The sequence below is a fragment of the Erythrolamprus reginae genome, chromosome 11, assembly GCF_031021105.1.
Source record: "Erythrolamprus reginae isolate rEryReg1 chromosome 11, rEryReg1.hap1, whole genome shotgun sequence".
Taxonomy (NCBI): domain Eukaryota; kingdom Metazoa; phylum Chordata; class Lepidosauria; order Squamata; family Dipsadidae; genus Erythrolamprus; species Erythrolamprus reginae.
Window position 1 is genome coordinate 5,125,380 of NC_091960.1, and position 26,435 is coordinate 5,151,814.

At 42.1% G+C, this 26,435-nt stretch overlaps 2 protein-coding genes across 2 annotated transcripts in view; one reads left to right on the forward strand and one right to left on the reverse strand.

Moving 5' to 3' along the window:
- Positions 1 to 621: 621 nt before the first annotated feature.
- Positions 622 to 24,785, reverse strand: ERFL (ETS repressor factor like). Its single transcript, XM_070764619.1, has 7 exons — positions 24,722 to 24,785; positions 8,884 to 9,118; positions 3,942 to 4,131; positions 3,712 to 3,835; positions 2,293 to 2,543; positions 1,988 to 2,193; positions 622 to 631 (listed from the first exon to the last, which is right to left on the reverse strand). The coding sequence occupies exons 1-7, from the start codon at positions 24,783 to 24,785 to the stop codon at positions 622 to 624; spliced, it is 1,080 nt and encodes a 359-aa protein (XP_070620720.1).
- Positions 14,440 to 26,435, forward strand: part of CNFN (cornifelin) — a 131,682-nt gene continuing 119,686 nt past the window's right edge. Inside the window, exon 1 of the mRNA XM_070763772.1 lies at positions 14,440 to 14,661. The gene's annotated coding sequence lies outside the window, so the exon portion shown is untranslated. The remainder of the gene's footprint in view (positions 14,662 to 26,435) is intronic.

The window sequence follows — 26,435 nt, forward strand, 5'->3', positions numbered from 1 at the left end:
CTCTCTCTTCCTCCTTCCCTTTCTCTATTTCTCTCTTCCTCCCACTTTTTCTCTCTCTTCCCCCCTCTCTTTTTTCTCTTTCTCTCTTCCTCTTTCTCTCTCTTCATTCCAAAATTGGGACATTTTTGAAACCCCGCAGAATAACAATTTATTCAAAAGCGAGAGTGTCCCACCAAAAGTGGGACGTCTTGTCACCTTAAGGCTCACAATGACCACACAGTTCACCTAACTCCAATGATTCACTTGTTACAATGTTGGCAAAAAAGGGGGGTGTTAAAAATTGGGTATAGCTCGCTAACGACTGCCTTGCTTAGCAATAGTAACTTTGGCTCTAATTGCGGTCGCAAGTCGAGGACTACCTGTATTTGAATTCTGATTATAAACCTCAGTGTGTGTTCTAACTCAAGGGTCCCCAACCTTGGCAACTTTAAGCCTGGTGGACTTCAATTCCCAGAATTCAGCTTTGCTCGCTGGGGAATTCTGGGAGTTGAAGTCCGCCAGGTTTGGAGACCCCTTTTCTAGCTGACCCTTTGAATGACCGGACGCCCAAATTTTCAAAACGGGGCAACCTTTTAAGCTTCTACTGCAACCAAGGGAGCAGCTACCTGTCTTAAATTATTGTTAAAGACACCTGCAAGCAAAGACAATGGAGTTAAGTCACCCCACCCAGATTGTAGTTTCGCCAGCAAATTCCCCCTGCACTCGTGGTCAACAAAGTTGCCTGGGAGAAATTTCAATGGATTTAGGAGCAGAAGAGCCGTGTTGTCTATGGAGAGCTTAAAGGCCTTTTTGTAAAGGTGGTGAGTTGGGGGTGGTAAATCCTGGTCGGGCCTTGGGTAGATGTTCACCCTTGGGAGATGTCTGGGGACCCAAGCTGGATGAAGTTAGAGAAACTTTGAGGGTGTTCCCCTCGGCCACCAGAATCAAGTTAACTGATTCTCTGGACAGGTCACCATGACAAGATTTTCCTTTAAAAAAAAAAGAAGCTATTGCACATTTTACCTTTGCGATGGGGATTTTTTCTTGAATCGGGACCTTTTGTGTGTAGCTGCTGTGGAAGTGGCTAGTCCAGGGATAGCGAACCTTTTATTTCTTGGGTGCTAAGAGAGCATGTGTGCGCGCTACTGTGCATGTGCGAGTGCCCACACCCATAATTCAATGCCCTGGGGAGGGCGAAAAAGGCTTCCCCGGCCCCCTGGAGGCCCTCTGGAGGACGGAATTGGCCTGTTTCCCAACTTCTGGTGGGCCCAGTAGGATCATGTTTGCCCTCCCCAGGCTCCAAAGGCTTCCCTGGAGCCGAGGGAGGGTAAAAACGTCCTTTCCCATCCTCCTGGTGGCTCTCTGGAAGCCTAAAAACGCCCTCTCAGAGCCTCCGTGCGAGCCAAAAATCAGCTGGCCGCACATTGGAGCTGAGCTAGGGCAACGGCTCGCATTGGTAGGTTCGCCATCACTGGGCTAGTCCATGAACATGCTAATCGATCTGGGACAGGCCGTGGTGGCAACAGCGCTTTCAACTCTGAGCAGCCCCTCGGAGGAAATAAATTTGACCGGCGGGGTGGGTGGGTGGTTGAGAAGGCCAGAAAAGCTGTGACCAGGAAACCAGATCGGTCAGCCAGGCATGTGGAATCTAGGGATCTCTTTTCACCCACCACTATACTCCAACAACCCCAGTCTTCCAAGGGATGATCTGTTTTGGGGCATCATTGATAATTCCAGCGGGGGAGAATTCCAGCCTCGACGGAAGGCGAGTGGAGGGGTTAAGACTCGGTATATTCCTTGAATAGAACTTTCCTATAAAAATAGACATCGAGTGGACACAGAAGGGGTGGGCTTCGTTGTTTCCTTTAACCTTGGTTTCGAATCAGGGGTGATAGTGGGAGAGAAGGACCGGCCATCCAGCTCCTCGGGGCTCGCTTTCAACTGCTTGCCAGGGCCTTCCCTTGCTTGATTACAGCCAGGCCGACTCCCACCTCCCCATCTAACTGACCGGGCCTTGGTCTGGCCGTCCGCTCCCCCTCCGTCCGCTTGTAACTTGGCACCTGGCTCTCTAACGTCTCCAGGCTGTCGGGACTGAAGTCGCAGCCTTCGTTTTCCCGAACTGCATTCACTCAAATCTGTGATTTCCAACTCGGAATCGGACGCTGGGTCCTCTTTAGCCCCCTCGGCCGCCGGAAGGGCTGGAGGGCCTGGTGCCTAGCGATTCCTTATTGCGAGAGCTCGGTCCGTGGGCGTCCCCACGGAGGGGCAGGGTTGTGCTATGAGTCGGGAGGCAGAGCCGGGGCATGGAGCTACCTGCCAGGACTGTCGTTCTCTCGGGGTTTTTCGTTGGCCAGGAGGGAAATGGGCGTAGGGAGCTGGGCCAGGGAGCCAGACAAAGGGGTTGGGGTAGAAGTGAGGGGAATAGAGAGAGGTGGGCAGCTTGGAGCTGTTCAGGGGGAAAGTGCTGGACAGGTAAGGGTTAAAATTCCAAGGATATTCGGGAAAGGAGGCGTTCCGGCCATATGGGGTCAGCAAACCAGGAGGCTTCGTGTAGCCAGCCATACCTGAGAGAGAAGGAAAGAGAGGTGAGTAGATACTTAGATACTACCTTCCTTCCTTCCTTCCTTCCTTCCTTCCTTCCTTCCTTCCTTCCTTCCCTTCCTTCCTTACTTACTTACTTACTTACTTACTTACTTACTTACTTACTTACTTACTTACTTACTTACTTACTATTTTCGGTGCTCTGCACAGGCTTCAGTATTTTTCCAAAATTCCCCAAAACCCACTTCTTGAAATATCATTCTCTTTTATTTGATTTCACACAAGCTTAAATGTATGAATCTTTAGCAAAGTAAATGTAAGCAGCAAGAACAATACATTATCTATCGGCTTGAAAGTTCAAACTTTCTGGGAAGGCTATAAATCACAATTTAGGGTCAATTTCATGAGCCGGGGTGGCGCAGGAGGTAGAGTGCTGTATTGCAGGCCACTGAAGCTGACTGAAGATCTGTAGGTCAGCGGTTCAAATCTCATCACCGGCTCAAGGTTGACTCAGCCTTCCATCCTTCCGAGGTGGGTCAAATGAGGACCCGGATTGTGGGGGCAATAGGCTGGCTCTGTTAAAAAAGTGCTATTGCTAACATGTTGTAAGCCGCCCTGAGTCTAAGGAGAACGCAGCATAAAAATGGAATACAATCAATGAATCAATCAATGAATCAATCAATGATAAATAAATAATAAACAAATAAGCTCACAAGATTTTATAACAAACACAGCAAAGGCATGGGGGAGTTGAGACAACTTTCCCCCAGGCTTTTTTATATTTATGTTTGGGTATGTATATGTTGTTTGCTTTTAAAAATATGATAGGGTTTTATGTGCTTTTTAATATTAGATTTGTTTCACTGGAATATTGTTTTTATTGTTGTTGTGAGCCGCGCCGAGTCTTCGGAGAGGGGCGGCATACAAATCTAATGAATTGAATGGAATTGAATTGAATTTCATCTCATTTGGAAAAGAATGTAAGAGACAAAAGGAAGGGAGGGTGGAAAAGACTGAGACAGAAGGAAGTACGAAAGAAAAGTGTAAGGAAAGGAAGGAAGGAGGGAGGGAAGGAAGGACGGAGGGAGGAAGGAGGGAGGGAAGGAAGGAAGGAAGGAAGGAAGATGCCGCTATATAAGCCCTTTAGTTTCTTGCTCCCCAACCTAAACCCAACCAGACACCCACGCTCACCTGATCCCAAGAATGGGAAGGCCGCATCCAGCCTCAGCTTCTCCGGTTCTGGCTGACGTTCGAAGAGGGGGCTGCGGCTGGAGGGATCCCCCAGGCGAGGGCTTGAGAAGAGGCTTTGCAAGGCCTGCAAAGAGCGAATCCGGCCAGTGAGAGATCCGAGCAAAGCAAAGAGGTCTTCCGCACATACCCTTACAATTCTAGCTCTCTTTCCCCTCTCTCGCTTGTCCTACCTCAGTGGTCAGTGGGGTGCAGTCGGCGCCGTGGTTGCTCCCGTTGAAAGGGTTCTGAGCCAGAAGAAACGGCGAGTTGGCAGCCATGTCTAAGAGCGGGTAATTCACCAAAACCACTTTGCTGAAGTTAAACTTGTAGGTGAAGCGTTTGCCTTTGGTCTTGTGGAGAATCCGCTTGTTGTAGTAATACCTGCAGAAAATAGGGGGCGAAGCTGAGTTATTTTATTTTATTTATTTATTTAGTCCAATACATAAAACACATTGAAGAGAATAGATACGTAGTAATGTAAATAAAGAAAAGCATGGAAGAAAAGATATAAAAGTATAGGTGAACATATTTGAAAGGAAGAAAAGATAAAGAGATAAAGAGAGCTGGGGTGGCGCAGCAGGTAGAGTGCTGTACTGCAGGCCACTGAAGCTGACTGTAGATCTGAAGGTCAGCGGTTCAAATCTCATCACCGGCTCAAGGTTGACTCAGCCTTCCATCCTTCCGAGGTGGGTAAAATGAGGACCCGGATTGTGGGGGCAATAGCCTAGCTCTGTTAAAAAGTGCTATTGCTAACATGTTGTAAGCCGCCCTGAGTCTAAGGAGAAGGGCGGCATAAAAATCGAATAAATGAATGAATGAATGAATGAATGAATGAATGAATGAATGAATGAATGAATGAATGAATAAATAAATAAGAGATAAGGAGAGGCAATTGGACAGGGGACGGAAGGCACCCTGGTGCACTTATGCACACCCCTTACAGACCTCTAAGGAACCTGGAGAGGTCAATCGTGGATAGTCTAAGGGAGAAATGTTGGGGGTTAGGGGTTGACACTACTGAGTCAGCGATTCCTGGACGGGATATCAATCCCCAAGTTCAAAAGTAATGGCGGAATATGCTGTACGTCAAAGGAGGAGCTGGATGGGAGTGGCTTCCTCAGAACGAGTTCGTTCTGTACTTAGAATAAGTCAGTGGGCTTCTCCTTATTTTGCAGCATCCATCCTGCATTTAATTAGGAGGGGAGAAAAAAAGGAAAACAGAAGTCCTCAGATTACAGCCCCACCCAAAATATTTAACTTTCTTCTTGGCCACCATCAGGAAAGAGAAAAGGAGACAGGAGACAGGAGAAAGAGGAGGAGGAGGAGGAAGAAGTAAAGAGGAAGAAGAAGAGGAAAAAGTAGTAGTAATAATGATGATGATGATAATAATAATAATAACAACCACAACAACAATAATAACAAACCCCTATCAATCATTAGCACCAGTCAGTGGTATTTGTGACACTTTTTAAAATGTTCAGTTGACTGAGTTTCAGGCTTAATGAATAAGCGAGGTAATAATAATAATAATAAAACTTAAGACTCGGGAAACTTCATTCTGCATTGCCCAACAGCAGATTTTAAAATATGCGAGGCAATTGATCTGGAGTCTTGAAAGGGTTTTTAGTTGTTTTATTAATTGGATTTCTACATGCTGTTTTTATCATTGTTGTTAACCGCCCCAAGTCTGCGGAGAGGGGCGGCATACAAATCCAATAAATAAATAAATAAAATAAATAAAAATAAATAAAATAATTTCTAAAGCTGGTTCGGCATCCCATCTTGTGGAGCGATTGGAGACTCATAACCATTTCCCTTTCCCTCACCCTCTAATCAAAATATTCAACCCTGATTACAACCTTGATTATTATTATTAATAATAATAATAATAATAATAATAATAATAATAATAATTTATTAGACTTGTATGCTGCCCCTCTCCGAAGACTCGGGCCGGCTCACAACAGCAATAAAACAATACAAATCCAATGGTTAAAACTATAACTAAAAACCCACTATCTTAAAAAACAATCAATGACTTTACAGTCATAACCACACATAACTCTTAATGGTCAATCCCAGAGCTGGCTGAGGAATTCTGGGAGTTGAAGTCCACAAGTCTTACAAGTTGCCAAGGTCATTAAACCACATAATTTTAAAAAAATAAAAAATCCAGAACTTTTTCTTTCTTTCAGGTCAGTGCCCCCTACTGGTATATTTGGAGAAATCAACACAATTTCTGAATAAAAGCACCCTCTAGCACAGTGTTTCCCAACCTTGGCAACTTGAAGATATTTGGACTTCAACTCCCAGAATTCCCCAGCCAGTGAATGCTGGCTGGGGAATTCTGGGAGTTGAAGTCCAGTTACTAAGGTTGGGAAACACTGCTCTAGCAAGCCATACAGCGTATTGCCACCAACTTCTCTTTATAGTCTGTGCTAGCAACACATCTCTTTTGAGTTTTTCCTGTGGGGTTACGAGGGCGTCTTTAGAATTTATTTACTGGGCAAAAGCAGTGCTGAAATTCCCAGGCTGAGTTAATAGGAAGTGTCAATAGCGCTTAGCTCCTCATAAATATTAATTAGGCAGGAGGAATCTCAAGCGGCCGGAGAGAAGCAGTTAATTAATAAGCGATAACAAATATTGCTGTCGATCAATTACGGAGAAGGTAACCGCGGAGCTTGTATGAGTTTTATCATGCACTTTGAAGAGGTAGAAGAAAGCTAAGGGGTGTTGGGTTTTGTTTTTTTTGACACCTGAGAAGGAATTTGCTGTTCATGACAAGATGATAAACTGATATTACAGATAACAGGAATATTTGGCAGGGCTGCTGCTACATCGCGGAAGTTTTGCTAATTAATCATAAGAGTTTTGGTAGGCCGCTTAATTAATCAAAAGTGCTTATAACTACGCCAACTGTTCTCCGAAGCAAAAATAATAATAATAGTCTACGGCTTCTTTGGAGTGAGATGATGAACGAGCCTTATGCAAACCCCTTTAAAATGCCAATTCTTTCATACAGAAAGAATTGCCGCTTTTGAAGATGGCAATCACCAGCTAAACTTTTTTTGGGGGGGGGGGTATCTTTATGCTGGAAAATGAATTACTGTCCATTTGTTAAAGCACTATTTTTTTTTTTTTTAAAAAGGTTTAACATTCAAGCACTGGACGTTGGCATTAATATAGTGCATTTTTGGGTGTGCAGCTACATTTTTATAATTTCTTTCTGCGATTATTGCAAGCTGCCTAGAATACATGAGATACAGCATAGAAGTTCATAAATTATTATTATCCCAACCTTTCTTATTAACTTTGTTTTTATAGAAGCAAATTTAAGACTACGGAGACTCAAATCAATCACTTTCCCAGTTGCTCTTCTTTGCTGTATTTTATCCGAAAAAGAAAGCCTCAAGCCATGTAATATTTATATTTTTCGTGCTACACTAAAACGTTGGAACCAGTTTAAATAATTTTGGGTTTGCTCATACAAATCTTGAAAGACAGTACATTCTCAACAGGTTGTTTTCTTGAGGAGAGGTGTACAGTTTGGGATAAATTAAATCAATCTGTTTTTCTTCCCCTGGTCATATGCTTAATATTCTGTGGGTAGCAACTCTGTATGATTGAAAATTTTGATCTCAAATAAGACCATAACCATTACAGGTAGTCCTTGATTTATGACAAAAATTGAGCCTCAAATTTTTGTTGCTAAGTGAGATCATTAAACAAATTTTGTCCCATTTTATGACTTTCTTGCCATGGTTGTTAAGTGAATCAGTGAAGTTGTTATGTTAGTAAGGCGATTGTGAAGTGAATCTGGACTCTAATTCGACCTTATTATGCTCTATATCCTTACCAGGATTTAGATTTTATCCTTACCGGATTCCGTATCTATCTGAACAGCATGTTGTCTGGGCACAGTTAGTTTTAAGTAGAAATACAACAATAATCAGAATAATAATCACAATAAACATGTCGATACTAATCACAAAGTTATAATACAATTAGTTTATCCATCCTGCAAAATGTTCAATACAGTTTTTTTAAATTATCTTTTTAATCTTTTTAGCTTCTAACCTCTCTTTCTGTTAGTTAGCCATCGGTGAAACACATCCCATGTTAAAAAGTACTGTTTCTCCATTAACTTTTATTTTAAATGTTAATCTATCCATCTCAGCACCTTCTAATATTTTTCTAAAATAACACTTTCCTCTGTAGGGATCTACCGTATTCATTTTTCCATTGTTGTGCGTTTGAACTATCCTTAACCAGGATTTTCAGGTGTTACGCCATACACTGAAATCTGAGTTTTTCCACAAAACTAGGTGCACTTCAAATCATGTAGAATCCTGAATCCCACTGTTAATGAGAACTGGGTGCACGTTTTTATATTGCAGGCTAAATGGGGCCTTTGAAGACCTAATCTCAAGCATTATTTATTATTTTATTTATTTATTTATTGGATTTGTATGCCGCCCCTCTCTGGAGACTCGGGGCGGCTAACAGCAACAATAAAACAGTGTACAATAGTAATCTAATACTAAAAACGATTAAAAACCCATTAATATAAAAACCAAACATACATGCATACCATGCATAGAATTGTAAAGGCCTAGGGGGAAAGAGGATCTCAATTCCCCCATGCCTGATGGCAGAGGTGGGTTTTAAGTAGCTTACGAGAGGCAAGGAGAGTGGGGGCAATTCTAATCTCTGGGGGGAGTTGGTTCCAGAGGGCCGGGGCCGCCACAGAGAAGGCTCTTCCCCTGGGTCCCGCCAAGCGGCATTGTTTAGTTGACGGGACCCGGAGAAGATCCACTCTGTGGGACCTAACTGGTCGCTGGGATTCATGCAGCAGAAGGCGGTCCCTGAGATAATCTGGTCCAGTGCCATGAAGGGCTTTATAGGTCATTAGTAGTACCCTTCCTCACCTGAGAACGGTGTTTCCAGCTGCAGCAATTTTAAGGTCTGTGGACTTCAACGCCCAGAATTCCATGCTGCCTGGAGAATTCTGGGAATTGAAGTCCACAGCTCTTCAAAGTTGCCAAGGCTGAGAAACATTGCAGTGAACCCATTTGCCCGAGATGCTAAAATGAGCCAAAATCTCTCTCCCCCCACCTGTCCCCCATGCCTCACCTCAAAGCCCGGCTCAGCTTGTCGTAATTCATATGGGGCTTGCATTTACGAATACCCCACAGCCGGGCCACTTCATCTGGGTCCTTGATGACAAACTCGCCGTAATCTCCTTGCCAAGCAATGACATTCTGGTATTCTTCCTTCTGCAGCAACTCCAGGATAAAATGCCAGAGTTGGATCTGACGAGAACCAGGACTCGACTCGGGTTTATAGGCCCAGTCAGGAAAAGCAAACCCTGCCCATGAAAAAAAGTAATAATTAGCTGTGTGCCCAGACAATACACTATTCAGTTAGATATGGAACTTTGTATTTTTATTTTAAAGTATCAATAAAAATACATTTATTATAATTATTGTTATTATTGTTGTTTTGTTGTTGTTGCTGCTGTTGGTCTTCTTCTTCTTATTTTATTTATTTATTTATTATTTAGATTTGTATGCCGCCCCTCTCCGAAGACTACTACTATTATTCTTATTATTATTATTATTATTATTATTATTATCATCATTCACAAAAAACAGTAATGCACACCAAATGACATTGATATGGAATGTTTGTGTGTGTTTGCTTTTAATAATGGGGTTTTTAGTGTTTTTTAAATTATTAGATTTGTTTTTTACATTGTTCTTGTTATTGTTGTGAGCCGCCCCGAGTCTACGGAGAGGGGCGGCATACAAATCTAATAGATAGATAGATAGATAGATAGATAGATAGATAGATAGATAGATAGATAGATAGATAGATAGATAGATAGATAGATAGATATGCTGGATTTCATATCACGGTATCACAAGTCGAACACTTCCCAAGTGTCTACGACTGTGTAATGTATTTATAGGCCGCCCAACTTCTTACGGACTCTGTTACGGGTTTGCTTTTTGTTTGTCTCTGTTTGTTCAGAGAGCAAACCCTGCTCTCTTTAGCATTGATGACATAACCTAGTTGGGCAACGAAATGTCTACAAAAAACCATCCAAGTTCAGAGAGCACCAAAGACATCGTATAATGTGGGGGTTTTTTTTAACAAAAGAGGAAAAACCCACATATAGACAAAGAAGAAAATTAGCATTGTGAAAAACATTTCAAATTTAAGAATCATATAAAAAAAGAGAAATAATAGTGGAAGGAAGAGAAAATGGAAACTTGAATTAAAGATTTAGGCAGAGCTAGCCTATGGATTTCCTCCACTCGCTTTCTCCGCTACAATTTTGCAGCTACTTGGAATTTTTAAATCCGCGGGATTTATTTCTGAAAACACCTGGATAGAATCAGACAAAGCCCTCTGAACTGAGACTCGCTGAGTAGAACTAGGCACTCTATGCTCTCCAAGTAACGTGTGTGTGTGTGTGTGTGTGTGTGTGTTTGGGTGGGTGGGTGTGTAAGAGAGAAAGGGAATACGTGCACATTCTTTGTTCTGACAAACTTGGGTTTTCTACAGGAGAGTTAATTGACGTACAAGCTCCCATTCCACGTAGTTCCGAGATTCGGTTTTAAAAGGTTCACAAAATAACACAAGAGTCCTCTTTTAGAGTTGTTGCAATTGTCTATCTCCCTATGTGCCTCCACGCTCTGCTGGTATTTGCAGGAAACGGGTCCATTATACAACGTTCCTCCACCTCGGCAGCTTTAAGGAGTGCAGATAATAACGTCCTGAATCTTAATTCTACCGTGGGCTTTAATAACCGCCTGACCCAGTGTTTAAATAAAGGCCCTCCCTAGGGTGCCGAGATAGCCAATTCCGCCACTCCGCTTCCCACCCTCCCTCCACATTAATCACCGCTAAAAAGCTGGCTCCAGCTCAGGAGAGGACAAACCTTCAAGGCAGAAGGTACCTGATCTCGCCTGGTGCAGGCCAGGTCAAGCTGGCGGCCTCCGATCTGTGTCTCTATCTAGGAATCTGTCATTAACAGGCCTAATGGACTGCTGGTCGATGCCTTGATTTTTCAGTTACACAACGCACCTTTGGCACCCCTGCAGTAAATTGCATTCACCTTCCCCAAGGCCCCTCTATACATCATGCCAATGCCACGGCTCGCCAAGTGTGAGATGGGGCTTCCTCCAGAGAGGTACAGTGGTCCCTCTACTTATGAACTTAATTCGTTCCGTGACCAGGTTCTTAAGTAGAAAAGTTTGTAAGAAAAAGCAATTTTCCCCATAGGAATCAATGTAAAAGCAAATAAGGCATGCGACTGGGGAAACCAAAGGGAGGGTGGAGGCCCTGTTTCCTCCCAGGAGATTCCTAGAGAGGACCCATGGAAGCTTCCCACTGCCTTTTTCGGCCCTATTTCCTCCCAGGAGATTCCTAGAGAGGCCCCACGGAAGCTTCTCACTGCCTTTTTTGGCCCTATTTCCTCCCAGGAGATTCCTAGAGAGGCCCCACGGAGGCTTCTCCCTGCCTTTTCCGGTTACATTTTCGGAGGCTCGGGTTTGTAAATGGAAAATGGTTCTTGAGAAGAGGCAAAAAAATCTTGAACATCCGGTCTTTATTTAGAAAAGTTTGTAAGTAGAGGCATTCTTAGGTAGAGGTACCACTGTAGTTGGAGAAATCTCTCTCTCACACACACTCACACACAACACTGCTTAGGGTTTTAATGCCTAGCTCCGGCAGTGGAGGCTCCGTGGGCAGAGCAGAAATACGGGGTGTCCTCGACGTACGACCCAACTGAGCGTGACTTTTCCGTTCTTAAGGCGAGACGTTTGTTAAGTGAGTTTTGCCCTGTTTAACGAGCTTTCTTGGCTCCGTCGTTAAGTGAATCCCTGCAATTGATGTTAGTAACATTCAGTGAATGCCCCTTGACTTTGTTCATCAGAAGGGCTGGTGTAGGTCTCCTGCTTGGGCGAGGCGGACTGGACTAAGACCTACAAGGTCCCTTCCAACTTTGATAATTTGAAATTCTGAAATTTCTATTGCCAAGGTTGGGAAACTTTGCTTATAGAGACCAAGCAAGGAGGGAAGCATTGACATGGCTTTAAACGCTCAACTGAGGCACTCAATAGATTGGTTGGTGGTTGTAGCAATACTTCAAGGCACTTTCACCTTAGATCCATCAAGACCTCTTATACCAGTGTTTCCAAACCTTGGCAACTTGAAGATAACTGGACTTCAACTCCCAGAATTCCCCAGCCAGCATTTGCTGGCAGGGGAATTCTGGGAGTTAAAGTCCAAATAACTTCAACTTGCCACGGTTGGGAAACACTGTCTTATACAACATTTCAACATTTCTGGACACCACCCCCCCTTCATGTGTAAGTTGAGTGTCTACCTTCCATCCTTTCCACGTGTCATCCTTCCTTATAGGCAGTCCTCGATTTACAACAGTTTGCATAGTGATGGTTCAAAGTTATAACGGTATGACTCCTGGACACTGCAACCATCATAAATGTGAGCTGGTTGCCAAGCATCTGAATTTTGGTGGTCGCACGATCACAGGGATGCTTCAAAGGTGGTCAAACAGCCAAGCACGTCACTTTTTTGGGTGCCGTTGTAACTTTGAACCATCACATAGAAACATAGAAGACTGACGGCAGAAAAAGACCTCATGGTCCATCTAGTCTGCCCTTATACTATTTCCTGTATTTTATCTTACAATTGATATATGTTTATCCCAGGCATGTTTAAATTCAGTTACTGTGGATTTACCAACCACGTCTGCTGGAAGTTTGTTCCAAGGATCTACTACTCTTTCAGTAAAATAATATTTTCTCATGTTGCTTTTGATCTTTCCCCCAACTAACTTCAGATTGTGTCCCCTATGCGAACTGTTGTAAGTCGAGGACCCCCTATAAGGAAGGCTATTGGAACATTGCTATCATGTCTCCCCTGGTCCTTCTCTTCGCTAGAGTAGCCAGACCCAGATCCTGCACCCATTCATTGTATGTTGTAGTCTCCAGTCCCCTCATCATCCCGGTTGCTCTTCTCTTCCAGAATTTCCTAGCCGGCCATGTTCAATTGTTGGCCTGTTCAATTCTTTTTGCTTTCTCGCTAAAAGCAAGGTTTCCTAACACTGACAATTTTATGAAACGTGGACTACAACTCCCAGAATTCCCCAGCCAGCAGAGCCAGCAAATAAATGTCCAAGGACTACCTATCATAGAGGAAAGTCCCCACGCTAACCTATTTTAATCAGCCCAGTTACTGAAAATGAGAAGTAGCTATAACAATCCTGCAGCCACTGTTACCTCACAATCTCCATTTTTAAAATAATGGCCGCCAGCCCAGTTTTATTTTTAAATCAAAGCTGGCATTTCATGGAAAGGCCAGGAAACCAATATTCAATAAAGAGCAAGGCCTAAGGTTTCGCCTTAACACACACACAGCAATCACACAAAGGATTTTTTTAGGATAGACGAAGAAAAATGTAATGTTCATAACATAAAAAAAACCTGATTAGATCTCATATATCCTAACGTTTTGACTTCAGAACCTTCTTGTGGGGAATATTTGCAATATAACAAGCCACTGTGATTTTTCCAATAAAACCTGATGTGGAGGCAACCATAAAGTTTCCCAGACATGCTCTTGCTTCCTGCCCTGGAGATTGTATTTTTATCTATTCGTTTCTTAAATTTATATGCCACACCAGTGCTCTCCAAAACCTGACAAGAACTATTTTTGAAAGCATGCATTTGTTTTTGAACAAAATTTTGGAGGCTGTGGAGGCCGCGCAAGAATTGGGTCAGCGCTCATGTGGCCTCCAGACACTGCAAATATCTGTGAGAACAAGGAGTGCTTTCGTGTGGGTTTGGGAGATGGCAGAGGCCACGGAAGAGCATTCTGGTTAAGGCATGTTTATGCATCAGACCAGGAGAAAGTGAATTCCAGTTCTACCTCAGCCATAAAAGCCAGCTGGGTAACTCTGAGCCAATTATGAGGAAAAGGTGAAAGCTGGTTGGGTGTTTTTGAGCCAATCACCAGGAAACTCTGACTTCCTGTATTTTATCTTACAATGGATATATGTTTATCCCAGGCATGTTTAAATTCGGTTACTGTGGATTTACCAACCACGTCTGCTGGAAGTTTGTTCCAAGGATCTACTACTCTTTCAGTATTATTTTACTGAAAGAGTAGTAGATCCTTTTTTCTGCCGTCAGTCTTCTATGTTTCTATGTTTCTATGTTTCTACTTCTAGTCCCGCCTTAGGTATGAATGCCAGTTGGGTGTCTGGGCGTCACCCAATCATAAGGAAAAGATGTGTTCTAGTCTCACCTTAGACATGAAAGCTGTTTGGGTGTTTTTGAGCCAATCACCAGGAAACTCTGACTTCTAGTCCCGCCTTAGGTATGAATGCCAGTTGGGTGTTTGGGTGTCACCCAATCATGAGGAAAAGCTGAGTTCACCTTAGGCATGAAAGCTGGTTGGGTGTTTTTGAGCCAATCACCAGGGAACTCTGACTTCTAGTCCCGCCTTAGGTATGAATGCCAGTTGGGTGTCTGGGCGTTACCCAATCATGAGGAAAAGCTGAGTTCTAGTCTCACCTTAGGCATGAAAGCTGGTTGGGGCTTTTTGAGCCAATCACCAGGAAACTCTTGAGTTCTAGTCCCGCCTTAGGCCTGAAAGCCACATGAGTGACTTTAGGCCTGTTCCTCCCTTTTAGATTAACCCACCTCACAAGGTTGTTGTGAGGAAAAAAATAGGAGGTGCTGAATATGTCTTGAGTTATTTTTTCAAAATAACAAAGGCGGGATATAAATAACAAAAAATAATGTAAATTCCCTGAACCTTCTTCAAGAATGAGGGTCTCGTGGGACCTGAAGCCCCCTCAGGCAACACCGTCCAAAGGTAAGATTTTGGGGAGCGCTGGGCCTTGTGGGTGCAATGGCACCTTGAGAAAATCTGTATTTTATTTGGTCCAGATGAACATTAATTTTTTAAAAATAATTATTTGTTGTCCATTGAATTAGAATTTGAACAAGTTAAAGAGACTATGATGAAGCCCTTAATACTTTTCTTAGGCAGGGCCTTATCTAACACCGGAAAAGAGGAGGTTTTATTGAAATTTAGGCCAGAAAAACCAAATGCACAGGTATAGAATTTGGCGGTACCTGGTTAAAAGTAGTAGTAAGTAGAAGTATTTTAAAAAATCATGGAATGTGCAGAATTAGACATGATGACAAAACGCTTAAACAATCAAGCTGAAACGGAATTTTATAAAATACAGTATGGGATAAAGTATATGAATGGTGGTACTTTAAAAATAGTTTTAAAATTATATAAGTATGAATTTATAAACATTTGATTTCATTAAACTGAATATACATGTGAAAGAATATTTAGAAACTAAAAGGATAAGGTTTTTTTTAGTTGTATGGAATAAGTGAATTTTAATTATTTTATAACATGATAATAATAGATATAACGTAATAGATTAAAAATAGTATAAAGATAGAGTATTTTTGCAATATTATAAATTTTAATGCATTATTTTTTATATTTTATTGCTAGTTTAAGCACCTTGATATTTGATAAATAAGAGAATTTATTTGAGCTATATGAATTATAACATAAAGATAATAGAGTTAAATTTAACAAGAGCATAGAATGTGTGTGTTATATTTCTGTATTGATCTGATTATAGTTAGACTTTTTTTAATGTACTAGTTAGACTTCTATGATAAGCGGAGCAATGGTAGCTCCCTTAATGTTGAATGTTGTTTGTCTTGTTTGCTTATGAAAAACAATAAGAACATTATTTTTTTAAAAAAAGTAGTAGTAACTGGGAGAAGGATCTTGGAGTCAATAATGGACCATCACTTAAACATGAGCCAGTAATGTGTGGCAGTGGCCAACACAGTCCTAGGCTGCATTAATAGAGAGGAAGACTCAAGATCATGTGAAGGGTTAATACTATTTTATAATGCCTTGGTAAGACCACACGTGGAATATGGCATCCAATTTTTGTTGCCGTGATATAAACAAAGAAGTTCAGTTTCTAGAAAGAGTGCAGAGATGATAGGGGACTGGAGGCTTAAACATTCTCAGAATGGTTGCAGGAATTGGGGGGTTTCTAGTTTAATAAACAGAAGGACCGGGGAGACATGACAGCAGTCATGTCAATATTTCAGGGATTGCCACAAAAAATGAGTCAAGCTATTCTCCAAAGCACCTGAAAGTAGAACAAAAAGAGCAATGGGTGGAAACTAACCAAGGAGAGAAGCAACCCTCTACATGGGGCTACCTTTGAAAAGTGTTCAGAAACTTCAGATTGTGCAGAATGCAGCTGCGAGAGCAATCATGGCCTTTTCCAAATATGCCCATGTTACACCAACACTCCGCAGTCTGCATTGGTTGCCGATCAGTTTCCGGTCACAATTCAAAGTGTTGGTTATGACCTATAAAGCCCTTCATGGCACCGGACCAGATTATCTCAGGGACCGCCTTCTGCCGCACGAATCCCAGCGACCAGTTAGGTCCCACAGAGTGGGTCTTCTCCGGGTCCCGTCAACTAAACAATGCCGTTTGGCGGGATCCAGGGGAAGAGCCTTCTCTGTGGCGGCCCCGGCCCTCTGGAACCAACTCCCCCCAGAGATTAGAATTGCCCCCACCCTCCTTGCCTTTCGTAAGCTACTTAAAACCCACCTCTGCCGCCAGGCATGGGGGAATTGAGATACCCTTTCCCCCTAGGCCTTTACAATTTTATGCATGGTATGTCTGTATGTAAGTTTGGTTTTTTATTATAATGGGTTTTAATTGCTTTTAGTATTGGATTATTGTTATACACTGTCTTATTATTGCTGTTAGCCGCCCCGAGTCTCCGGAGAGGGGCGGCATACAAATCCAATAAATAAATAAATAAACTTAGAACTAAGAAGAATTTTTTCTGACTGTTAGAACAATTAATCAGTGGAACAACTTGCCACTAGAAGTTGTAAAATTCCAACAATGATAGTTTTAAAGAAGAGATTGGACAGACATTTGTCTGAAATGGCATCCTACTTGAGCAGGGGGTTGGACTAGAAGACCTCGAAGCTCCCTTCCAACTTTGTTATTCTAACCCTAGATCAGCCTTTTTGAATACATCTACTGTATACCAATATTCCAAATCTAGCAATAGTGTTGCATAAAAATGTAATGATATCAGCTGTTTTATTTTGGGCTCCTTTCTTCATGATCCCTGAGGGAGAAAAAGCCACTATTTCTGCAGCTGCTGCAGGATGCATAAATGGCTTAATTAAGTTCTGAGCTGTTCTTCCTTCCATTTCCCATCAACTCACTCCCGAAATTTGGATAGAAACATAGAAAAATAGAAGATTGATGGCAGAAAAAGACCTCATCCAGTCTGCCCTTATACTATTTCCTGTATTTTATCTTAGGGTGGATCTATGTTGATCCCAGGCAGGTTTAAATTCAGTTACTGTGGATTTACCAACCCCCTCTGCTGGAAGTTTGTTCCAAGCATCTACTACTCTTTCAATCAGATAATATTTTCTCACATTGCTTCTGATCTTTCCCCCAACTAACCTCAAATTGTGCCCCCTTGTTCTTGTGTTCACTTTCCTATTAAAAACACTTCCTTCCTGAGCCTTATTTAACCCTTTCACCTATTTAAATGCTTCGATCATGTCCCCCCTTTCCCTTCTGTCCTCCAGACTATACAGATGGAGTTCATGAGGTCTTTCCTGATACGTTTTATGCTGAAGACCTTCCACCATTCTTGCAGCCCGTCTTTGGACCCGTTCAATTTTATCAATATATTTTTGTAGGTGAGGTCTCCAGAACTGAACATAGTACTGTATTCCAAATGTGGTCTCACCCTCTATACAGAGGGATCACAATCTCCCTCTTCCTGCTTGTTATACCTCTAGCTATGCAGCTAAGCAGTCAAGATTTTTTTGCCTCTACACAAATCAAGTCTAGAACAGTATACTGTATAGCCCAACCATGGAATCTTTATCAATATGTCCATTATTTTGCTTGGCAACTGCAGTGGACAAATAATCTTTAACTTACTGTGGCCTCCATAAATCAAAATTTGGATGCTAACTTCAACATGCTGTGCACTTTTTAAAAAACAAAGATATTTGCAATTGGAATTCTGGGAGTTGAATTTCCCATCATCCATTCTAAGGCTGAGAAACCCTGCTCTTTTCTATTTAATCACACTTGATTTTATTTAGTAAGTTTTGTCTTAATTAACCGTAAATATCGAGATCCATTGGCTTTAACAAGAACTAATTTGTTCTGTGCCTTTTTTTAAAAAAAATCACAAATTGTTTGAGTTAGTTAAACCCAAAGTGGCCTTGATTTAAATTTCATGTCAAGTAATCCACTTCTGCAAATTGATCAGCAAGTGAAACCAATACAAATATTCCTCAACCTACGACAACGATTGAGCCTCAAATTTCTGTTGTTAAGCAAGACAGTTGTTAAGTGAATTTTGCACAATTTTACGACCTTCCTTGCTAAGTGAATCGCGGCTGTTGTTAAGTTAGTAACATGGATGTTTATTTATTTATTTGTTTGTTTTGTCAAGTACATTTTGGAGGTATGCAAAGATATAATAATATTCATACACATGATACTAGTAAGAAGAAAAAAATAAGAAGAAATATTAGATATAATATAGATATAATAATATATAGATATTGATATGCATGGTACTACTAAAAAATAAAAGAAACATTAGGACAGGGGACGGACAGGGGACACTTATGCACCCCCCTTACTGATATCTTAGCAATCAGGAGAGGTCAATAGTGGATAGTCTGAGGGTAAAGTTTTGGGGGTTAGGTGATGATACCACAGAGTCCGGTAGTGAGTTCCATGCATCAACTGCTCAGTTAAATGAATCTGGGCTTCCCCATTGATTTTGATTGTCAGAGGGTCGCAAAACGGGATCATGTGACCCTGGAACACTGTGACCGTCATAAATATGAACCAGTTGCCAAATGGCTGAATTTTGATCATGGGGGAGGCATGGGGGAATTGAGACATTTCCCCCAGGCTTATATAGTTTTATGTATGGTATGCTTGTGTTGTATGTTTTTAAAATAATGGGTTTTTAGATATTTTCTTTTAAATATTAGATTTGTTTATTGTACACTGTTTTATTTTTGTTGTGAGCCGCCCCGAGTCTGCGGAGAGGGGCGACATACATATCTAATAAATTATTGTTGTTGTTATTATTATTATTATTATTATTATTATTATTATTATTATTATTATTATGTGACCACGGGGATGCTGCAATAGTTGTAAGTATGAAAAACAGTCATAATTCACTTTTTTTCAGTACCGCTGTCTCTCTGAACAGTCACTAAAAGAACTGTTGTAAATTGAGGACTAACTGTATTCCCCGGGGGACTACAGAGCATATGTTTCAAGGAACACAAAGCAACTAAGTGCAAGCACTTACGACCCTACATAACCGAGGCAGGGGCGGATTCCCATTCGCTTCAGTTCTGTTGTGTGCATGCATGCTATGCGCGCAGTCCCAGCATGTTTTTGCTTCTGCACACACACACATACACACAGAAACACACATTTATTTAATTCGACTTCTATGCTTCCCAATCCTGAAGGACTCAGGGTGGCTAAACAAGAGAAGAGGGTTATTTTTTCTTCTAATTCTAGAAATATTAAATAATGTGCCAAGGAGAGCATGGGCAGGAAGGGTTGGGGGGGGGAAGTCAACCCGCCCCCACACTTTTTTTTAACATGGAGGACAGTGTGGGAGAAGAACTGATGGCGGAGTTAAGCAAGTCATAAGCCTAGAATCCTTACATTGCCACAAACAAATCCAACCTCTCCTGAATTCCGCTGCCCCTTATCTGGCGCCAATCTAGTACTGAACCTTAGCGGACTCGATTCTTGTGTAAAGGCTCGAACAATAAATCTTCTGAACTGCAACTTAATGCATCTTTTGAGCCTGACAGGCAGGTCTTCCATGCTGTGGTTGTGGCTGACATTTTGACTTCTTATTCAGCAGACCTCCTCGTCCAAGTGGAAACCAAGTGAACCCACTTCTCCCTATTTCAACACAAGCCTTCTTTTGAGGATCTTGCTATTATTTCAGCCTTCGCGAGGGGGAAGGCAAAAAAAAAAAAAATAGATTGAAGCAGCTGGCTAATGAAACATACAGGACCGGCTCCTCCGAGGCCAAGCGAGGGAAAGGCAGCCCCGGGGTTAAAAACAGCTCCCTTTGATTGTCGCAATTGCCCCCAGCTTTCAGCTTGGAGCTATCAACTTCACAGCTATCTAGATTCCTGGGGGAGCCACCGCTTGGAGGGAAAGGGTGCAATTAATAGCTGTTTGGAAGGAGGGAGTGGGAAATGTTTGTCTATTGCTAACTGGCAGACGGCAACAGCGCAATCAGCAAGGGCACCAATGACAATTTCTCGCCAAGTCTGAGCTTCGCTTTTCCTTCTCTCGTTCTGCACCGGGATGGGCTTGCCAATTTTATTTATTTGTTTATATTTATTTATTGATTGGCAATCGAGCTGGAATCGCCTCCACAATTGTCTATTTGCCAGAAATGTTCCCAGAAATGTTAAAATATTTTGAACTGGATAGGGGATATGTGCCTTTGACATCTTCAAATGTCAATTTTGACAATTTTATTCTACATGAATAGAATAAAATTCTTTATTGGTCAATTATGATTGCACACACAAGGAATTTGTCTTTGGTGCACATGCTCCAAATGCTCCATAAAGAATTCTTTATTGTCAAGTCCGAGAAAGCAAAGCGTGGCAGAGAAATATTTTAAAGAAATAATTCTCAGTAGCTGCCTGGCATCTATTCAACAGCCATCTCGGGCACCAAATTTGTAATTTTTCCCCCCACCTTCACCCCAATCAACTTTTTAAAATGTCACCGTGCCTAGGTTTCCTCCAGCATGGGAGAGATTATACTGCCAATATAATATCAGGTTTCTTTACTTTTTAAAAATTTATTTTATATTTATTTATTTATTTATTTATTTGTCAAATATGTACAGGATAGTAGTTTGTAAAAAACACATAACGTAAGTAAAAAAGTAATGATAAAAGAGGACAATAGGGCAGGCCGATAGGGACAGGAAGCTTATGCACTTGAAAAAAATTTTTTTTTAATACTTACTAAAATTGTAGAAAGAGATGACTTTGTTTTGCTGCGTTAGAAAAGAAAGTACTGTAATGCCTTTTCTGAGCGTGTCTGCTGACTTTTTCTTATTATTTATATTGGTTTAGTTGCTACCTTTGCCTGGACATGCTTTAATTTTGGTGAAGAAAAGTAAGGCCTATAGAAACATAGAAGATTGAGGGCAGACAAAGACCTCATGGTCCATCTAGTCTGCCCTGTATTTTGTCTTAGGATAGATCTGTGTTTATTCCAGGCATGTTTAAATTCAGTTACTGTGGATTTACCAGCCACATCTGCTGGAAGTTTGTTCCAAGCATCTACTAGTCTTTCAGTCAAATAATATTTTCTCACGTTGCTTCTGATCTTTCCCCCAACTAACCTCAGATTGTGCCCCCTTGTTTTTGTGTTCACTTTCCTATTAAAAACACTTCTGAACCTTATTTAACCTTTAACATATTTAAATGTTTTGATCATGTCCCCCCTTTCCCTTCTGTCCTCCAGACTATACAGATTGAGTTCATTAAGTCTTTCCTGACAAGTTTTATGCTTAAAACCTTCCAAAAACTTATCTTTTAAATCAGCAAATAAGAACTGCAGGGTGGGGTTTAGGTTATGTTTATAACGTAAATGTTGTACATTTAGTTATTATACAAGTTGGTCCTTGAAAACAACAGGACTGAATGCACCAGTATTTTATATTTGATGTTTTAAAATAGTGACGTGCAAAAAGAGTGGCATTTGAAGATTTAGCATGCGGGTTTGGATGTTATGGAGAAAACTGATAGCTGGCCTGGTTTCATATTTCCTTCCTAAAAATATTAAGAAATGCCAAGTGTTCCAAAACATGTGTGTTCACATGTATAAATGTATGACAAAATAGATTTTATATTTATGCAATCATTCTTTTTAATATTCAAGCCTGAAATCCCAAAACACAATTTTGCATTCTCAATTTCATGATGACAATTTAAGAAAAATATGGCAGGTATCAGGGAGTACCTTTTGATTGCATCATTATTAATAACAATATTTCATCTAGTTTAATACCATACTTGATAGATAGTTTTCTGGGTCTGTGGGTGTTTCAGGCAACACATATAACCAGATCAGTTGAAACTCCTGCTGCTGCAATCTTACAAAATGCTAGCACTTAGTTAGCTTGAAACTTGGAATTTTGGGTTTCTTTGAGGAGGACAATGACTTAGTATGTGGTGTGACTTCAGACAGTGTTATTAATATATGATCCAGGACATCATAGAAACAGAAAGGGAGTTAATTCAGTAACCAAGTTGCACGTGTTGTCGGAATCAAACAGTGTGCAATGCATGGCAAACTCAGAAAAGAGGGTTAATTGAGTACCTTAAACCATGATTAAATTAACCATAGGTTAATTGAGTGAACCCAGGCAGAGAGAGAGAAAAGTCTTAAGATGTGCACATCAGAAAAACCCTCAATTTTCTGCCTGGAAGATGTTCTCCCTTTGCTAACGCTGACTGGGAGGAAAACATTTATCACTTACTAAGAAACGCTTGCCAATTCGTCTTTCAGGATGGAAAGCTTGCAATCTAAATTTACAGAAAGCATAGCTGGCTGGAGAATTCTGGGAGTTGTAGTCCACAAGTCTTAAAGTTGCCAAGTTTGAAGACCTCTGATTTAGGATGTAGCATAAGTCCTCAAAGATTGGGTGGCATATTAAATATACACTGCTCAAAAAAATAAACGGAACACTTAAACAACACAATACAACTCCAAGTAAATCAAACTTCTGTGAAAACAAACTGTCCACTTAGGAAGCAACGCTGATTGACAATCAATTTCACCTGCGGTTGTGCACATTCAGTTTTGTACAGAACAAAGTGTTCAATGAGAATATTTCATTCATTCAGGTCTAGGACGTGTTATTTGAGTGTTCCCTTTATTTTTTTGAGCAGTGTGTGTATGTATGTATGTATGTATGTATGTATGTATGTAAGTATGAATGCATGTAGGTAGGTAGGTAGGTAGGTATGTTGTACATGGTATTCTTGTATGTATGAGTGGTTCTTTAAATTGGGGTTTTTTAGATTATTTTTAATATTAGATTTGTTTACATTGTCTTTTTATTGTTGTTAGCTGCCCCGAGTCTTCGGAGACGGGTGGCATACAAATCTAATAAATAAATAGGTACGTAGGTAGGTATTGGGGAAACCAAGCCAAATCAAATTTCATGCTTAATGGACATGAACCCAAGTGCAGAATCCTTGCAGGAAGAGAATATGAAGGGGACAATCATGGTCAAACAAGCTCCACCAGTTTTTCATCTGGTACAGGTAGTCCTTGAGTTACAACCACAATTAAGCCCAAAATTTCTGTTGCTAAGTGAAACCCTTGTTAAGTGAGTTTAACCCCATTTCACAACTTTTCTTGCCACGTTCGTTGAGTGAATCTCTGCAGTTGCTAAGTGAGAAACCTGGTTATTAAGTGAAGCAGGCTCCCCCATTGACTTGGCTTCTCAGAAAGTGGCAAAAGGGGACCTTGTGACCCTAGGACACAGCAGCCGTCGTAAATATGAATCAGTCGCCAGGAATTCGATGTAAAAAGTTATAAAACTCCGCATGTGCTTCTGACGAAAATCAGGATGCAAAGCACCCCGGATATGTATATTTTATTTTTATGTTTGTGTGTTTTTATATGTTTGGGGTTTTTTAAATAATTTGTTTTTTTTAAAAAAAAATTGGGGTTAATTGTGGTCGTAACCCGAGGACTTGTTTATAGATAACAGTCACTAAATGTTGTGAGTTGAGGGCTACCTGTATCTAGGACAGTGGCCTACCCCAGGTTCAAGCCACATGCTTAGCCAAATGGAGTTGCCCTTGCTAAACTTTCTAACTTGGGTTTACTTTGAACCATGTTGGCTTCTATGAGCCCTTGGTTAGCAATTTATGAAGCCAAACCTTTTGGTTACCAGTTGAGGGTTTTATGCTGGCCCAGTTTAGGAGTTCATTCAATAATATGAGTTAAGTGTGCTGTGTGAAACCAGCCAGGGTGTGTTGGAAGCTTAGACTTCCCGCTGGTAAGCCAGGCACAGGTTGATCAAAATAAGTTGGCCAAAATGGCAACCTTGCCAGAAAACCTGCGGGACCGCCTTCTGCCACATAAATCCCAGCGACCGGTCAGGTCCTACAGAATCGGCCTTCTCCAGGTCCCATCAACTATACAATATTGTTTGGCCGGGCCTAGGGGAAGAGCCTTCTCTGTGGGGGGCCCGGCCCTCTGGAATCAGCCCCCCCCCCCCCCCAAGATTCATACAGCCTTCCGGCCTTCCGCAAGAGTCTTAAGATTCATTTATGCCACCAGGCTGGGGACCACTAGATTCTTGCCCTCTGGCCAATGAATGCATTGAAAGAAAGTTGATCGAATGGAATGACTGTTTATATGGTTTGAGGGTTTTTTTAGATTTTAAATTTAATTAATTGGATTTAAAATGTTATATATTGTTTTATTATATGTTGTAAGCCGTCCTGAGTCAGAGCGGGGTGGCATAAAAGTCCAATAAATAAATACTAAATAAATAAATGATCGCCAAAGTCCGGGCGACAGATATGGCTAAAGGAGAAGGAGGCAAGCCAGGCAGGGACTAAGGGCTCGAAGCCTCCCCCACCCCCAGGTTGATTCCGGGACCCAAGAGCCCATTGCCCATCGCTGAGTCCTCGGCTCCCGGATTTAACCCCCACCGCACAGGGCCGGGGGAAGGAGGGGGCCTTCGGTCCTATCTCAAAGCCCGAGGGGTCCGTATTACCTGGTGTCCAGAGAGCCGGCACTGGAGAGGTCAGCAGCAGATCGGAGACGCAGTTACAGTCCATAGTGAGGGAGGCTTCTATCTGCAGGAAGGGGAGGGCGTGGGGGGACAGGAGGGAGTGGGGAGGGAGAGAGAGAGAGATAAGGGGAGAGCAGTGAGGAAGGGTCTCCACCGGCGCGTTTTTACGCGCGAAGGAAAAAAGCAGAGGAAAAAAGCAGTGTGAATCGCCCCCACACGACCTGCGAAAGAGAGAAGGCGCTGCGGATTTCGCGTGGGGTGGAGTGGGCGTCCCGTGCCTCTTCCCCCACTGGCAGGGATGGGAATCTCGGGAAGACGGCTTAGTCGGCGGGAGAGGGGAGGAACACCCCCCCCCCAAAAAAACTGGGAGTTTCAATCCCGGCCCGGCGGAGTTTGGACAGGGCGTTTCCACTCAAAAAAAAAAAAAAGTCCCGCCACGCAATCTGGGGCTGGAAAAAAAGGGCCACCCGAGACCTCCCGCGCCTTGGGGAGTGGGTGGGTGGGAGGGAGGGAGGCAAAGCCGTGCGTAAAAGGCAAAAAACCATCTGTGCGGCTTTTGGCTTCTTGCTACTGTTATTTTGGAAGGAGGGGAGGCTACTTCTTGCCGGCCCCACTCCCTGAACCGGGCAAAAGAAGCCCTAGCTCCCCCAAGACAGAGGACCCCCGAGCGCAGCTCATTTTGGAAGTGATTCTTGCCCCTGCGTGGTTGTCCCAAAGGTACTTTTTTTAGGAGACATCTGGACTTTCTTGGGTTTATTTTTTTTCCTTTTGAAGACCTTTCGCTTCTCGTCCAAGAAGCTTCTCCAGTTCTGACTGGATGGTGGGGAATTGAAGGATTGACACTCCTTGCAGAAAGCTGGTCATTTGCATCCTTTTAGAGCACCATTGAAGCACTTGGAGGTTTACCTGTGTCCTCAAGGTCACCTGACCGGTATTTCTGGTTCCTGTAGTTTTGCATTCCTACTCCTACATCATTCAAAGGTGTCCACCCCAAATTGTACGGTCTCTGGAGATTCTCAGGCATCCAGTTACCACTGAGAATAACCTGGATGGCTGAGAAATCACTTACCATCTTTCCCCGACGGTTAAACCTTCGCCGGACTCCATCCTACTTTAAGAACGTGAGAAACGCTGCGCTTTCAACCCGCGTTTGCTTGCCTGCCAGGGCGGAGGATCCCCCTCGCGTAAATCTCAGTTTGCGCTCTTGAAGGCGACTATCGACTTCTCGAAGTGGCTCCTAAATTAATCCAGACGCGTTCCCCGCCCCCAGTGCTCGCCGTGTTAGCTCCGTTTGGGTCTCTAATTCAAAGGAAACGTGTATCTGTCGCGCGTCTGCATTGGGGAATTCCGCGTGGGTATGGATGGGCGGAAGCGTTGTCAGTAAGTGAATGGAATGCCTGTTCGTGGGGTTTTTTTTAGACTTTTAAATCTAATTAATTGGATCTAAGATATTGGATATTGTTTATTATATGTTGTAAGCCGCCCCGAGTCCTCGGAGAGGGGCGGCATAAAAGTCCAATAAATAAAAAAATAATAAATAAATGATCGCCAGTCGATAGATAGATAGATAAATAATTTAAAAAACCACACGTGCGCGCACGTTTAAAAAGCCAGGCTATTTCAAAAGTGCTTTTTTCAACAGGCAACTGGACTTTCCGGTTTTTCCTTGAAGACGTTTTGCTTCTCACGGTGGAGA